General features: G+C 35.3%; 1 protein-coding gene across 1 annotated transcript in view; it reads right to left on the bottom strand.

The window, feature by feature from the left end:
• Window positions 1-18,612, bottom strand: part of QSER1 (glutamine and serine rich 1) — a 41,044-nt gene that overhangs the window by 16,106 nt on the left and 6,326 nt on the right. The window contains exons 3-4 of the mRNA XM_007468091.1: window positions 17,452-18,612; window positions 589-917 (exon numbers count right to left, since the gene is read on the bottom strand). Of these exons, the coding sequence (XP_007468153.1) occupies window positions 589-917; window positions 17,452-18,612 (1,490 nt within the window). The remainder of the gene's footprint in view (window positions 1-588; window positions 918-17,451) is intronic.

An 18,612-nucleotide genomic window follows, 5' to 3' on the forward strand; every position in this document is an offset into this window, starting at 1 on the left:
GGAATATGGATAATTTAAATATTATGTTCTTCATTGTATTTTTAATACCATTTCTCTCCACCCCAATTAAAAAATAAAATCAAAGGCAAGCAAACAAAAACCCCAAAATAAGTTTTCTTAAACACTGCTAAAAATTTCTTATATGAAATTGTAACATTCTGCAATTTGAAACTGTGAAAAAAGTCTAATTCTACTTTTACATTGTATTCCTGTTATTTTCTTTAAACTTTTAAATTAGATAAATAACCATTTTCTCCAAACTTCTAATAATACAAATGACTTGGAAGCTTTGAAAAAAATTAACATTTCAAAACTGCTCTAATTACTAGTAGCTAAATGCAATATACTGACCAATCAGAAATACACAAAACTCAGAGATGACTTAAAATTAGTTTAAGCTATTTTCCTTTTCAAAATACCTGACATCTCTAGTTTGATTTCATTATTTAACAATTATGACAACAGAATTATAAAAATATAACTTTTCACAATTCAAGCTAGATGCATGGTATTAAAAGTCATCATGAAGGCTACCATAGGGCACGCCCATTAAGCTATGACCTTTATACCTGTGAACATTCACATCACCTTAAAAGTCTCTATGTCTTCTATCTTTACCACAAATTCATCGCGCTCTCTGTATTGGCCTTCTCCTCCACTTTCTGTGCTCTCCTCATCTGTAAAACCTTCTATGGCAACAGTGTCCTGTCCTTTTGCAAACTGGTCTGAAGGAAGACCATCAAGTTCGATGGACTTTGGGGGTTCTGCAGAGTTTCTATTTTCCAGGATATTTACTGCAGATGAAGTAGAGTAGAGAGGTTCTTGCTTAACTGCACCCACAGTGGTGGAGGAAGGAGCAGCAGTACCAGCAGTATTGGCAGTTGGACTAGTAGTTGCCACCTGTAGGGCTTCTGAAACTAGATCAAGCAAATGCAAATTAGTAATACAAATTATTAAACATTTACTTGCTTTGAGTAAAATCTGAACAGTTTACAAAGAAAGACCTTATTATTTTTGCCATCAAATTGTTTGAAACAATGAAATTAAAGAATGGTTGTTAACTTCCAAGAACCAAAGTGGTGAGAACTGCATCTGGATGACAATTAGACAGAACCTCCATCTACCTAAACTCACCCCTACTTCCACTTAAGTATTTAGCACAAAAATATTTTTAAGAGAATAGAGACAAAAAAGTGATGCAAGACAAGGAAGGGTCAGCCAACTGAAACTGTGAATTCCTAGAAGAAGAAAAGCGGTTGGATGTGGAAAACAAAAACAGCACCCCCCAAATACTTTGAAATAGCAGTAGAAGCTACCGAAATAAAAAGGATTATAAAGTAATGTTATGAAAAACTGTATGCTAACAAATAACTTAGATGAAATGGACAAATTCCTAGAAAGACACAAACTACCAAAAGAACTCAAGGAGAAAGAGAACATCTGAAGTATTAAAATAACAAGGGAATAAAATAACTTAAGAACATCCCACAAAGATAAGCACAGACCCAAATGGGTACACATGGGTTCTATCAACAGTTAAGTAAGAATTAATACCAATCCATTATAAACTCTAAAAAATAAGAGGAAACACTTCCCAACTCATTCAAGGCCAGTATTATTCCAATACCTAAACCAGACAAAAATATCATGAAAAAACTACAGACCAGTATCCCTTATGAATACAAACACAAAAACCTTCAGCAAAATATGAGCAAATATACCAATATTTAAAAGAATTATAAATCATAACCAAGTGGCTTTTATCCTAGGAATGCATGCTTGGTTTTAACAGCTGAAAATCAATCAATCACCATATTAATATAATAAAGGACAAAACCACAGGATCATCAGAATAGGTACAGAAAAAGCATTTGGCAAAATTCAGTACCATGAATTTAAACACTTTCAAGATAAAAACACTCAAGAACCTAAAAATAGAAGGGAACTTCCTAAACCTGATAAAGGCCATCTACAAAAAACCCACAGCTAACATCATACTTAATGGTAAAAAATGAGATGCTTCCCCCTAAGAAGGATGTCTGAAGAAATAAAACTGTATCTGCAGATGAAATGATCTTGTATACAGAAAATCCTAAGGAATCCACTAAAAAACTATTAGAATAAATAAATTTGGCAAGTTTGCAGGGCATAAGATAAATATATAAAAATCAATTGTATTTCGAAATGCTTGCAATGAGCCATCCAAAAACGAATTTAGAACAAAATTCCATTTATAATATCATCAAAAAGAAGAAAGTATTTAGGAATAAATTTAACGAAAGAAGTACAAAGTTTACATTCTGAGACCTATAAACATTGTTGAAAGAACTAAAGGTCTAAATAAGTGGAAAAACATCCTGTGCTCATGGATAGGAAATATCAACGCTGTAAAGATGGCAATACTTCCAAATTGATTAAAAGAATCAAGGACTACCCTGTCGGTCCAGTGGTTAAGACTCCACGCTTCCATCCACACTGTAGGGGGTGTGGGTTTGATCCCTGGCCAGGGAACTAAGATTCTATATGCTGTGTGGTGCAGCCAAAAAAAAAAAAAAAGAATCAGCATAATCCCTATAAAAATCCTAGCTGCATTTTTGGCAGAAGCTGACAAACTATTCCTAAAATTCATATGGAAATGCAAGAGAGCCAGAATAGCCAAAAAAAATCCTGCAAAGAATAAAGTTGGAAGACTCACATTTCAGAAATTTCAAAACTTTACTACAAAGCTTTAGTAATTAAGACAGTGTGATGGTGGCATAAGGATAGACATATAGACGACATATAGATCAAAAGAGTAGAATTAAAGTCCAGAAATAAACTCTGTATTTATGGTGAAATGATTTTCAACAAGGGTGCCAAAACCATTCAATGGGGGAAAAATGAAAAAGCTTTATAACAAATGGTGCTGGGACAACTGGATAGGAATGAAGAATAAAGTTGGATGTCTACCTCACACCATATACAAAAATTAACTGAAAGTGGATCACAGACATAAATGTGTAAGTTAAAATCATGAAACTCGTAGAAGAAAAATAGGTATAAATTTTCATGACCCTACAAGTAACAAAAGAAAAAAATAAGCTGGACTTCATCAAAATTTAAAACTTGTGCTGCAATTGATGCCATCACAAAAGTGGAAAGATAACCTACAGAATGGGAAACACTGCTTGCAAATCATGTACTTGCCAGAGATTTGTATCCAGGATATATAAAGAACTCTTACACCTCAATGATAAAAAAGACATATAACCCAATTTAAAAAGTGAGCAAGGGCTTCCCTGGTGGCGCAGTGGTTAAGAACCCACCTGCCAATGCAGGGGACACGGGTTTGAGCCCTGTTCCGGGAAGATCCCACATGCCACGGAGCAACTAAGCCCGTGTGCCACAGCTACTGAGCCTGTGCTCTAGGGCCCGTGTGCCAGAACTACTGAGCCCACGTGCCACAGCTACTGAAGCCCGTGGGCCTAGAGCCCGTGCTCCAGGACGAGAAGCCACTGCAATGAGAAGCCTGTGCACCGCAACGAAGAGCAGCTCCCTTTCGCCGCAACTAGAGACAGCCCGCGTGCAGTAACAAAGACCCAACACAGCCTAAATAAATAAATAAATAAAATTTATTTTTTAAAAAAAAGTGAGCAAGGGACCTATTTGTCCAAAGAAGATATAACAATTGTCAATAAGCACATGAAAGGCCGTTCAACACTGTAAGTCATTAGCTCAATGCAACTTCAGTAGATAATTGCAATCTCACAGCTATTAGGATGGCTACAAAAAATACAGGCAATAACGTGCTAGCAGGCGTGAGGAGAAACTAGAACCCTTGTACCTTGCTGGAGAGAATGTAAAATGGTACAGCCATTATGGAAAACAGTTCGGCTATTCCTCAAAATGTTAAGCATAAAGTTACCATACAATGAAGGAATTCCACTTCTAAATTCCACTTTCTAAATAAATAAATCCACACAAATACCTGTATATGAATGTTGACAGCAGCATTATTCCTAATGGCCAAAAAGTGGAAAAAACCCAAATGTCCGTCAACTGATGAATGGATACACAAAATGTGTATCCACATTATTAGGGAATAAAAAGGAATGAAGTACTGATATATGCTACAACATGAATAAACACTGAAAACATTACATTAAATGAAAGAAGCTAGTCACAAAAGGTCAAATATTATATGATTTCTTTTACATGAAATGTCCAAAAAAGGGCAAATCTATAGAGAAGATAGATTAGTGGTTGCCTATCATTGGGTGTGAGTGTGGGTGTGGGGACTAATAATGGGTTTCTTTTTGGATAATGAAAATATTCTAAAATTAGATTGTGGTCACGGTTATACAACTCTACAAACCCACTGAATTGTACACTTTAAATGGGTGGATGTTATGATATGTGAATTATAATTTAACAAAGCTGTTAAAAAAGGACTTTGAAGCCTAGAGCTGATAGAGAAGCTCCAGGCTGAGAAACAAATATAAAGAACATGTAGCACTGCAGCAGTAATTCTGAGTAGTGCTGATGAACTAAAATAATAACATATTCAATAATAAGTAAATAAAACAGGAAGGGCAGTGATCCCCTTGCTTATGCTGAGCTGTAGGCAGCAGGGGTGGCTTGATCATGGGCCAAAATGTAAAAACTGTTCCCTGAAGAAACTGAACTCTACCTGCCTACAGGAGGGGTTGAGAGGGAATCAAAGCAGAGCCCAACACAAATCCAGACCTATGAAACACAAAAGAAAATGGAAAAGCAGATAGGCAAGGGAAATGAGTGAACTACAGTGCTTGGCAACTAGAGTACATCTCTCCCTTATTCTAGCTAATTAGGGGGAAAGGAGGGGCTGGGGGGGGTGGTCTAATAGCTGTTACCAGCCAGCCTACCCGATCGGTATCCCAAATTAAAACTATCCTCATACATTTATATGACTCCTCCCAATCAAAGGGAGAGGGCCGTTGAGGAAATACAAATGAATAATCTAATTATCAAGTCACTGTGCTGTATATCTTGAACTTACACAGTTTGTACGTCAATCATATCTCAATAACAATGGGAAAATAATCTAATCATTCAAGATTAGATTACAGAATTTTATCCTAATGTAATATATTTTTTTGCCACTATAACTATACATCATACTTTCTGCCTCAAAAATGTATATAAATGGAAATCAATTTTTTATGTCTTGTGACCAGAGAAGGCTCTATATATTAAACACTTCTACCATTATAATACTTATAATACCTTATAATACCGTAGATCTAAATTAATATTTTTTCAAATTTAATGTAAAACAAATGTAAATGTAAAAAGAATGCTTCTTTTGAGTGGATGTCGCATTTAAAACTTACTCATTTATGGACTCATGGGTGAATATTACTTATTGAGATAGGTTTTACAACCAATTTTATTTCTGTCCTTCATTTTTATTGATAAAGGAACTGGGAAACATTGTTCTTATAAATAATGGATGAATGAAGAAATAAAAGGGATTTTATTATAGCAATGTCACTGAATTTCGAAAATACACTCTAAGTTACATGGCAAAACAAATCACATAGCTATGAACAAAAACAGAGATACAGCCACCAGCAGACCCTCAGAAAAAGAAACTGCAAGGGACATGCTTTAGTCATAAGCTTGTCATCCCAAGGAGACGTGAGGTGCAAGAAAGAATGGACGGCAATATGGTAACTATATAAATAAACCTAAGCAAACACTGACTATTTAATACACTATTTCTTGTTGAGTATTAGAAAACAGGATAGAATTAAAATACGTGGGGGAATTCCCTGGTGGTCCAGTGGTTAGGACTCCGCACCTCTACTGCCGGGAGACAAGGTTTGATTCCTGGTTGGGGAACTAAGATCCCACAAGCCACGTGGCGTGGCCAGAAAGAAAAGAAACGCAAATATTAAAATACATGGTAACATTAAAGTTAGGAGGGGGTAAAATGGAGTTTTAGTGCTCAGAGTCTTTATGTTATTCGGGAGGAGAGTAAGATACGAATAGATTTTGAGAAAGTGAAACTGCATATTGTCATCCCTATTATCTCCAGGTAAAGAACAGAAATATTTCATCAAAATCATCGGGCGGGGGGTGGGGGGGGTGGGGGTGGTGAGAGGGTGGGTAAAGGTAAGAATGAAACAAGACTGACCATATATTGATGATGACTGAAACTGAGTGATTCATAGATCGGTTTAATTATACCAATCTTTGTAACTTTATGTTTGAAATTTCCATAATAAAAAGTTAAGGAAATATTTTATAAAAAGAATAGCTTCCAAATTAGCGGAAGGAAAAACTTATCAATACTGTATGATGCTCTTTATGAGAAGTTTTAAAATGAGCCAAACACAAGTACAGGGATACATACACAGGTGGTAAAATTTATAAAGGAAAAGCAAGGAAGTGATTACCATCCAACTCAGACAGTGGTTAGTTCTACAGATTATGAGCTGGATTTACTTTAACACTCAATTTATTTTTGAACTTTCTTGCTTTCTAATGAGTAGCATTTAACACCGTAAATTTTCTTCTTTGCCCCACACATTCCTGGCACATCCCCTTGGTTCCAAAATATAATGCTCCACTGTCCCAAGTGAGCTGTCATTTCAGCTTTGGTTTCCTTTTAAAGCCACGAGTTATTTAGAAGTTAGCAGAAGTTATTTCGAAGTTTTAGAAAGAAAAACTTACTTTTATTTGTCTCTTTTTTTCCTTTCTGCTATTTTTTTATGAAATTACTGCATTGTGGTCAGGGAATATGTCTTAACTAATATCTGCATTTTCAAATTTATGGGAATTTTCTGTGTGTTTTTCTTATGTGTATCATATTTCCATATGTGAGTTATATCTCACAAGAAAAAAATGTTCTGAAAGAAGAGATATGGAAAATATACTAAAAATGCTAACAATAAGATTAGTATGGCAATATTAAAAACCGAAATGGGAAATTAAATGTGAAAAAGAGATTTTAATTATGATAAAAGGAAATTTAACTGTAGTAAAATTTCAAACACCCAATTACATGGGTTCAAAACATCAACTACACAGTATTAGAAAAACAATAAAACATAGTTGGATACTTTAACACACCCTTTTCAGTAATCAACAGATGAAGCAATCTAAAAACAAATAAGAATAGGGAGGATTTTAAAAAACCTTTTTATTAAAGATTTAAAACATACATAAGACTATACAAACCCTCACATACCATAACCCAACTGTAACAACCACAAACATTTGGATAAATTTATCTTTCTGTCACCTCTTTTATATTTGCTGGTATAGTTTAAGGCAAATTCCAGACCTATCATTTATTTGCAACATGTACATATACATTTTGTTAAATAACCTAATATCATTTATTACATTACACAAAAAATAAAAAGATATAAAGGACTTGAACAATATTACAAATAAAATCTATTAGCACTTGGTACTCATGGGATATTTATAAAAATTGACCATTTACCAAGCTACTAACAAAATTTCCACAAATTTCAAAATGTAGACATTACTTAAGCCATATTCCTTCGACCACAATACAACAGGGCCATAAGTTAGTATTAAAGGAATACCAAAAACAACCAAATAACCAAAAATCTACTGGGAAACAGGCAAGACCCCACTATTCTTAATAACTCTTGGGTTAAAAGGAAATCAAATGAAACGACAAACCATTTAGAAAGGACAGTGAGAGCATTAAAAATTGAAACCAGAGGAATAGAGCCAGAGAGTGGTGGAAAAAAAGGGAAACATACAACTTTAATGCCATTCATTAGATAGCAAACAAATAACAAACTAGCCAGAAAGAGAATATTCAACCCAGGGAAGATAGGGAAAAAGAACTGATAAAAGCAGAAATTAAGAAAAAGTGAGTAAAAAATGATAAAAGAAAAAAGAAAAGAAGAAAAGTACATTGGTTCTTTGAAAAGAACCATTAAATAGGCAAATCTTCCATAGATTGATAAGGAAAAAGATTCAAATAATCAGTTGGAACAAGAAAGAACATACCTACAGAAACAGAGGAGACTACAAACTTATGAGGTAATAGCATGTACAACTTTATAACAACAAATTTTAAAATCTAAATGAAAGAGATGATTTTACTAGAAAATATGCCATTCTTAAATTGGCCCAGATAGATCAAACTATCAGGAAAAAACTAGAGAGTTCCAGATATATTCTTAGAAATCTCAATTATATATAATAAGCTTTTTCAAATGTAAACAAATATAAAAACTTTCCTAATTCAATTTGTAAGGTCAGCATATTCCTGAATACAAAAAATGAACAAGATTAAGACAAAAAATACTATACATTCACTTCATTTATGAATCTAGGTGTAAAAATCCCAAATAAAATACTAGCAACTTAAATCTTACAGTGGACTGCTTTAAAGCAATTCATCATGACCAAGCAGAGTTCATGGTAGAAAATTTTAAAGAGGTTTAGCATTAAGAAATCAAGTAATTGATGAATGTGGGGGTAAAAGAAAGCAGATTTACCAGAACCAGCTCAAAAAGGCATCTGACAAAATTCAATGCTTGTTGTTAATTTTAAAATAATCTTAAGAACTTCAAAACATAAGGATATCTTCTTAAACAGTATGGTATACTAGAAACTGACAAATATATTTCATAGTCAAACACTACATATTTTACTAAATATCAAGAAGGAGGCCAGGATGCTTGCTATCATTGTTACATTAAACAACAGAGGCCTGAGCCAATAAGATAAGTTACCAAAAAAAAAAAAAAAAAAAAAAAAAAAATTACCATTATTTTTAGAAGATATAATCATCTACTTAAGAATCAGGTGGAAAAACTGTTAAAACAGAAATTCAACAAAAATGCCAAACACACGATGGAGACACAGAAATCAATCATTGCCATATAGTATCAGTAACCAATGAGAACACTATGGGGAAAATTATATTTAAATACTAGTAAAACTAGTATTTTTTAGATACTATAATATAGAATATCTATGTGGAAAAAAATGAAAAACAGATATTACCATTATTTTTAGAAGATATAATCATCTACTTAAGAATCAGGTGGAAAAACTGTTAAAACAGAAATTCAACAAAAATGCCAAACACACGATGGAGACACAGAAATCAATCATTGCCATATAGTATCAGTAACCAATGAGAACACTATGGGGAAAATTATATTTAAATACTAGTAAAACTAGTATTTTTTAGATACTATAATATAGAATATCTATGTGGAAAAAAATGATAAGATATTAAAAGACATAAAGTAAGATCTGAGTAAGTAGAAAAACACTACATTCCATAAGTGGATGAGAAGACAATATTGTAAAGATAACAATTCTCCCTTAAAATTAATTTATGAATTCAATGTAATCACAATCAAAATCTCAAAACATTGAAGGGGCTCCTACTGGCCCATTACAGGACACTTTGAGCATCAGAAATAACGACTGTAACCTGTAAGACAAATTTTTAAAAATTCATGAAAGGCTTCTGGTGCCAACCAAGATGAAGTTAAGTCCACTAGACCTACTTATTACAAATAAAAACTCTGGACAAAACATGAAATGCAACTACCTGAAGACTCTGCAAAGTTAGTAACTGCAGGCAGACTGGGGAGGGAAGCCCAAACTGAAATAATCTTTATATAGAGGTGTTTCCTCACTTTCCTTCCTCTCTTATCACCTAGCATTGACTAGAGGGTGGCCCTTATGCAGAACTACACAGGACACAGACAACAAAAACTCCAAGAAAATCTGTCTTTCTGGACAGAGGAGTGGGGAAAGGAGCCCCATGCGAAGTAAGAATGTGGGGGGCCACTGTCATTTCTTTTTTCTTCTCTTTCTCTCTCCCAGCCCTGCCCCAAGGGCAACCCAAGTCACAGAGCTGCAACGCAAAGGCAGTAAACCTAACATCTTAAACCCGAACAGAAGATCTGTCTTTTTGGTGTACCAGAGGCACCTGGATGGGGCATGGGCTCCTATGGCATGAAGAGAGTAGAAAATGTTGTATGTCAATTATATCTCAATAAAGTTGGGGAAAAACATGTAGGAGGATTCCCTGTCCTTTTTTCTCTTCTCTCAGTGTGCTGCCCCAAGGGCAGTCCTAGTTGTACAGAATTGTGTTAAAGCATAAGCAGCTAAAAAAATCCAAGGAAAATTCCAGCTTTCTAGCCAAATGTCTGGGAAAGGGAACCCTGAGAGCTGGGCACGTAGGGAAATTCCCAGGGAAGAGAGAACTGGAGAGTGGTATCCTCTAATTCTGTGCATGAACCTACACAAATCTTAGTTTCATGCCTAAACTGCACATATGCAGAATATACCCAAACTAGTATAGCAAAGTCTTTGAGATCTAAACTGTAACAGTCTACCATCCACCCAAGTTCCAGACTAACTGCTCCGACAGATCCAAAGCACCAGAGCAAAGGCTTTGAAAACTGAACTAACTTCAGACCATCACTCAAAGATGAGACAGAACTTATGGTCTGACTGCCTGCTAAAACAAAACAAATCAACATTCTGCAGAGGATTTTAATAGAACCCAGAGTCTTACAGTATTGTACTCAAAATGTCCAGGATATAATCCAAGACTGCTCAATATATTAAGAACCAGAAAAATGTGACCAATCTTCAAAGGGAAAAGATAATTGGCAGATGCCACTCTAAGGTGACTCAGATGTTAAAATTATCAAAGACTTGAAGGCAGCTATCATAACCATGGCTCCCTGGGGTAAGGTGAACATACTTTTGAAATGAATGGAAATATGTAAGTTCTCAGCAGAGACATTGGAACTAGAAAAAAGAACCAAATGTAAATTTTAGAATTGAAAAAAATATCTGAAATAAAAAATTCACTGGATAGGCTAAGTAGCAGAATTGAGAAGGCAAAAAAGTCAATGAACTCGAAGATAGACCAATAGAAATTATACAATCTGAAGAACAGAGGGGGGAAAAAAGATTGAAAAAGAAATAAACAGAACCTCAGAAACCTGAGTAACAATATAAAAATATTTTACATTTATGTCATTGGAGTCGCATAGGAGAGAGACTGGTGCAGAAAAAAATAACATCCCCAAACTTCTCTAATTTGGAAAAAGATATACATTTTATAGATTCAAAAAGCTCAATGAACTCCAAACAGGATAAACCTTATCCAGACAGATAATTACAATCCTGAAAATCAAAGAAAAAGTCTTAAAAATGGAAAACTTCTTTGTGTTGAAAGGAAATGATACCAGAGGGAAACCTGGAACATCAGGAATAAAGGAAGTGCAACAGCAATTATAAATATCTGGGTAAATACAATAGACTATTCTGCTCCTGTTAAGTTATTTAGAATATATATGACTGTTGAAAGCAAAAATTACTTCTCTATCTGGGTTTTCAATGTATGTAGATGTAATATATAGGACAAATATATATAACATAAGGGCAAGGGTAAAGAGATCTCTATGGTTTTTAGGTTTTTACATTTTAAGTAGCAAAAATATTAACTAAGTGGACTGTAATCACTATGTCAACCACTAAAAACATAATACAAAAAGATACAGCCAAAAAAAAAAAAAAGAGATAAATTTAAAAATAAAATAGTAAAAAAGTTCAAATAATTTTATTTTTAAAGATAGGAAAGAGGAGACAGGAACAAAAAAGGGGGGAAACAGAAAACGATGATTGAACTATATCAATAATTACATTAAATGTAAATGGTCTAAACATTCTAGCTGAAAGAGATTATGAGATTAGAGTTTTTTAAAAAAAGACAAAACTGAACTATATACTGTCTACAAAATACCCACATTAAATATAACGTCACAGATAGGTTGAAGGATGGAAAAAGATATACATGCAATTCATCAAAAGAAACGTGGAGTGGCTACATTGATAAGAGACAAAGTAGACTTCAGAATAAAGATTATTACCAAGGAAAAAGAAGGATATTATATACTGATAAAAGCGTCAATTTGCTAAGACTTAACAATCCTAACTGTGTACATATCTAAAAACAGAGGTCAAAATACACAAAGCAATAACAGATAGAAATGAAAAGCAAAACAGACAAATCTACAAGCATACTTGGAAGCTTTGGAAATCCTCTCGCAGTAATTGACAGAACAAGTAAACAGATAACCAACAAGGAGAAGAATCTGAACAGCACTAACAACCAACTTGATCTAATTGACATTTATACAACAATCCACACAACAGCAGAATACACATTCTTTTAAAGTGCACTGGAACATTTATCAAGATCAACCATATTCTGGGCTATAAAGCTAACCTTAAAAATTTTAAAGAACTGAAATTACACAAGGTAGAAATCAATAAAGGACAGATGTCTGGAAAATTCCCAAATATTTGAATATCTAAAAATATGATTCTAAATAACTCATAGATCAAAAAGAAAGCACCAAATGGAATTTTTAAAACTTTTAGAACAAAAGAAAATAAAAACAAATAATAAAAATAAAATCTGTGGGATATAGCTAAAGCAGGGCTTAGAGAGAAGTTTGTAACATTAAATGCTTAAAGCAGAAAAGAATAGAGGTCTGAAATCAGCAATTTAGGCTTCTACCATATGAAACTAGAAAAAAAATACTAGCACATAATAAACCAAAATCAAACAGAAAAAGGAATTAATGAAAATAGCAGAAATCAGTGAAATTGTCAACAAAGGAGAAAAATCGATGAAACTAAAAGCTGGTCTTTTGAAGAGATCAATAAAATTAATAAACTTCTATCCAGACTAACGAAGATGAAGAGAGAAGACACAAATGACCAACATCAAGACTGTAAGAGTGGGACCCATGTGCTACAACTACTGAGCCTGCGTGCCACAACTACCGAAGCCCGCATACCTAGAGCCCGTGCTCCGCAACACAAGAAGCCACTGCAATGAGAAGCCCACACACCGCAGTGAAGAGTAGCTCCCCACTCGCTGCAACTAGAGAAAGCCCACGAGCACCAACAAAGACCCAGTGCAGCCAAAAATAAATAAATAATTTTTTTTTTAAAAAAGGCCATATTTTATTTAAAAAAAAAGACTGTAAGAGTGGGAATCACTACAAGACCTACAGAAATTAAAAAGATAATGAGCAAATGCTACTAACAACTCTATATTCATAAATTTGACAACTTAATGAAATGGACCAATTCCTTCAAAGATACAAAACACAGTCAAGAAGAAACAGACTAGTTGAATAGTTCTGTCAGAGAAATTTAATTCATAGAAAACTCCAGGTCCAGATGGTTTCACTAGCAAATTCAACCAAACATTTGGGGAAGAAACAATACTACCCAATCTCTTGCAGAAAATAGAGAAGAAGGGAATACTCCCCAACTCACTTATGAGGTCAGCAATAACCAGATACCAAAACCAGACAAAGGCATTACAAAAAAAATACTACAGACTAATATTCATTGTGAACACAGATACAAAAAAATTATAAAACTGAATCCATCAATGTATAAATGAGATAATATATCAGTCAGTGGAGTTTATCCTGAGAATGCAAGGCCACAGATATATTTAACAATCAATCAATGTAATTCACCATACTGACAGACTACAGAAGAAAACTACATGATCATTTAAATAGATGAAGAAAAACCATCTGACAAAATTCAACCTCCATTCATTATAAAAACTGTTGGCAAACTATAAAATATAAGGAACTTCTTTAATGCAATAAAAAAAAAGGCATCTACAAAAACCTACAGTGAACATCATAGTTAATGGTGAAAGACTGATTTCTTTCTCCCAAAGATCAAGAACATGTTCAGGATGTCCACGCTCAGCACTCTTATTAAACATTGTATAGGAAGTCCTATATATTAAGACAGGAATGAAAAAGGCATTAGATTGGAAAAGAAGAAAACTATCCTTATTTGCAGATGACATCATTTTCTACATAGAAAATCCTACGGAATCTAATTTTTAAAAACCATTTTTTTTTGGCCATGCCACATGGCTTACGGGATCCTAGTTTCCCAACCAGGGATTGGACCTGTGCCCCCTGCAGTGGAATTGTGGAGTCCCAACCACTAGACCGCCAGGGAATTCCCATTAAAAAAGTCTTAAAATAAATCAGCTGTGCGGATTTAAGATCAACGTATAAAAAATAACTATTTTTATAATCTACTAATGCATAACTGGAATCTGCAAAATTTTAGAAAGTGTCACTTACAATAAATAGCACCCCCAAAAACTCAGGAATAAATCTAACAAAGCAGGATCTATATGCCAAAAACTACACAAGACTAGTGAGAGAAATCAAATGTGTGCATGAATTAAGGCTCAATATATTGTTAACAGTTTAGTGTTCCTCAAATTGCCACAGATTCAAGGAAATCAAAATCCCAGAAGGATTTTTTTGTAGATACCAACAGCTGACTTGAACATTTAAATGGAAATGGAAAGGAACTAGAATAGGCAAAACAATTTTGAAAAAGAACAAATTTGGAAGACTCACACTGCCTTATTTCATTCAAGATTTACTGTAAAGCTATAGCAATTAAGACAGTGTGGTACTGGTGAAAGCATAAACACATAGATCAATGTGACAGAATTGAGAGTCCAGAAATAGATTCACACAAATATGAATTTACACAATTAATTTTTGACAAAGGTGCAAAAAGCACTCAATGTAGAAAGCACTGTCTTTTCAACAAATGTGTTGGAAAAGCTGGACTTCTATGTGCAAAAAAATTAACTTCAACCCATACCACATATCTTATACCAAAAAAAAAAAAAAAAAATTTAAAAGGGACCCTAGACTTAAATGTAAAATGCAAAATTCTAAAATTCCTAGAAGAAAACAGGAGAAAATTTTTGTGACTATGGGCTAGGCGAAGATTTCTTAGGATACAAAAAGCGCAAATCATAAAAGGGAAATTGGATAAACTAGACCTTGCTGCAATTTAAAACTTCTCCCCTTCAGAAATATTTAAGGACTGTGGGAATTCAGAGGATATGAGCACTAATTCTGCCAGGAGTAACTTCCACAAAATGACTTTGAAGATGGTCTTCAAAGATAACTAAGTGTCTGCTGGGCTAAAAAATCAAGAGGAAGGCCTAGGTAGAAAAAAACCTGCCCAAAAGGAGCACAATTGTGACAGGGGCTCACAGGTCCAAGGAACAATGAGAAATTCAGTTGTCACAGAAGAGGGGAAGTAGAAAGGGTGGAGCAAGAGTGAAACATGGAAAGGGAGAATTTTTACACATTATTTTAATTTTTTCCCATGGAGCAACAAGAAGCATTTCAAAGCAGAGAAGTAACAATTGGTTTTCCTTTTTTATAAAGTGTGATGACAGTGCGGAGGACAGACTGGTGTAGAGACTGATGGGAAGGATTCTAATGAGAAGTCTGTTGCAATAGTCCAAGCAAGAGATGATGAGTTCTCACAGATGAGGAGGCAATGGGGATGGTAAAGGGAGAACTTCAAAGACCTATTAGTAAGGATCAGGTTGATGGTGGTGATTTTTAACTAAAAATGAGATAATAACTGTTGTCTGGAAGAAACTAGTTCTAGATTCATGTTTTATAACAGAGATTATAAAATGTTTGCTCTAGGAACATAGGAGGGGATATAACAGTAATTGCAAAGAACTCTGAATTGGGGGAATAGAGTGTAAAACCTTACTAGGATTAGCCACATCTCTAATGTTTTGACTCTAACAATGATTTTCCATTATGCTAATTTCCTTGTATAACAAAATGAGAATTCTTTACAAATGTTTTAGCAGAAATTTATGCTGATAGAGTATTTGGTATACCAGCTGTTTCATATTACTCTAGTAGTTAAAAAGGTAGTCTCAAATCTGGAGAGAAGCTGAAAAGTACATCACAAAACAAGGTTTTACTCATAAAGCACCACTCTATTCATACAAAAGAGGTAGGCAGGGGCTTCCCTGGTGGTGCAGTGGTTAAGAATCCGCCTGCCAATGCAGGGAACACGGGTTCAAGTCCTGGTCTGGGAAGATCCCACATGCCATGGAGCGACTAAGCCCGTGCGCCAGAACTACTGAGCCTGCGCTCTAGAGCCTGCAAGCCACAACTACTGAGGCCACGTGCCACAACTACTGAAGCCGGCACAGGTGTGCTCCGCAACAAAGACAAGCCACTGCAATGAGAAGCCCGTGCACCGCAACGAAGGGTAGCCCCCGCTCACCGCAACTAGAGAAAAGCTCGCGTGCAGCAACAAAGACCCAATGCAGCCAAAAAATTATTTAAAAAAAAAAAAAAAGGAGGTAGGCAGGAATACAGGTTCTAGAACCAGATAAACCTGAGTTTGGATTTCAGCTCTTCCATTTACTGACTGTATGGACCTGGAAAATTCATTTAGTCTGTTATATCATCTGTATATTGGAGATAACAAAGCACATCTTACAGCATTGCTAATAGTTCCTGGCACAGAGGTGGTAGCTATTTTATTGTTATAAGTATGTTTTTCCTTAGCATGATTTTTTTTTAAAGCTTTTTTTTTTTCTCAAATTTATTTATTTTATTTTTATTTATTTTTGGCTGTTGGGTCTTTGTTGCTGTGCACGGGCTTTCTCTAGTTGTGGCGACTGGGGGCTACTCTGCGTTGCAGTGTGTGCAGGCTTTTCACTGTGGTGGCTTCTCTTGTTGTGAAGCATGGGCTCTAGGTGCGCGGGCTTCAGTAGTTGTTGCTCGCAGGCTCAGTAGTTGTGGCTCGTGGGCTCTAGAGCGCAGGCTCAGCAGTTGTAGCACACGGGCCCAGTTACTCTGCGGCATGTGGGGTCCTCCCGGACCAGGGCTCGAACTCGTGTCTCCTGCATTGGCAGGCGGATTCCTAACCACTGCACCACCAGGGAAGCTCAGCATGCTCTTTAAAATAGTAACTTTTATACTACTTGTCAATCATTTACATAAGGCAGTGCTTCTCAAAACAGTTCCTCGAAATGTTCCCTTAACTACAGAATAAAGTGAAACACACACAGGATTTGGGCATATACTTTGGAACCAGCACAAAATTTTTAAAGTTTTAACTTAATTATATTAACCTGCATGCTGCACACAAAATAACCATATTTAATAGTAAAATGTTAATCTTTAGGTAAAATTAGCATACCAAGAAAACATGCCAGTTTATATAACAACATGGCCCTCGATACAATGCCTCATATCCATGAGCCACTTCAAGATGTCTCAGGTTAGAAAAGTCTGGATAGTGCACTATGTAAATTATGTTGCATGTGGTAAAAAGCTGAGAAAAATCAAAACTACTCAGCCTAAAACCCAGAACTTCCCTATAGGCAAGGAACATTTAAAAAAATAAGTCTCCTTATTTAATAAGGAGATATCTACCTATGCATTTTGTCCTGAAAATGCAGACCTGCTTCAAGCTAAGAAAGCATAAAACTTGGTATAGAGCCAGAAAAATTAAAGTGGAAAGCCATAATTATGAATCTAAATTTTAAAACTTTACCTGTTTTCTTCTTTTTATCAGAAGTGGCATCCGAAGTATTTAAGGTAGTAGAGGTGCTTTTATAAATATCACGACTGCATACTCCAGGATCATCTTCATCAGAAGAAAGTGAAGATAAATGTTCCGAGTTTTTAAGGTCGTTATCAGCTTTTTCTGACGGACTGTTACCCCCAGTTTCAGACACTAAAGGTGTGGGTGTTGCAGATGCAGTCTTTGGAAGTGGTGGGGGACAAAATGTACGAACAGTCTGGGTTCCTGGTCGTCTAGTCCTGTTAGGCATTCGTACAGCAAGAGTGGAAAACTGCTGCTTGGGCCCAGATTTCAGAAAATCTAAGAAAGAGGCAATGAATCCGGTTTTGACTTCTGGCTGTTTTTCCTCTACTTCTTTGATCTTCTGTCTCATTTTTTCTTGATGCTGATAACCATCATGGCAGCTTTCCGAGGAAAGGGGAGTATATGGCAAATATATATCTGTTCCCCTTGGATTCTGGCGTTTGCCTTGGGCAGGTCTTTTCAGCTGTTTTTGATTACTGTTGTCTTCCTCTTTAGTTTGCCCTTTTCCTTTAGTTTTCTTCTTCTGCGGGTTAAAATGCATTAAATCTTGGTTTTCCTCTTCAATCTTGACGCTGATTGGCTCCCCAGGTTGGGCCATGGCCAACAGTGCAAGTGTACTCCTAGTCGGGTTCATTGACACACCACTGTCATCACCCCCTAAAGTGAATTCACTCTCCGATGCAGCACTCTCTCCACTTATACTTCTACTACTAGAAACAAACTCTTGATTTCTGTTATTATTTAACGTACTATCAACAGGTACTTCGCTATCTTCTTCAGGTTCATGGTTGGTAGCAGACTGTTTCTTGAATGGGCCAGAACTTTGCTCCTGGACTTCATGACCTGGCCCAACCACTGGTGAAGTTACTTTAGAAGCTTTATTTTGACCAGGTGTTTCAATGTGCTGTTGATCAAGAGTCATCTTTGACTGAAGAGTAGGTACTGGTGAAAGGTTTACAGTAACTTGATTTCCATTTAAGGAAATATCATTTATATTCGGTGGCTTTCCTACTGTAGCTGCTATGGAGTTAAAATCTGACGTCACATGCCCGACATCTAATGATTGCTGAAAATGAGATTTAGAATCACCATCTTCAACAGCAGGAA

Source organism: Lipotes vexillifer, unplaced genomic scaffold (assembly GCF_000442215.2).
Source record: "Lipotes vexillifer unplaced genomic scaffold, Lipotes_vexillifer_v1.1 scaffold451, whole genome shotgun sequence".
NCBI lineage: Eukaryota > Metazoa > Chordata > Mammalia > Artiodactyla > Lipotidae > Lipotes > Lipotes vexillifer.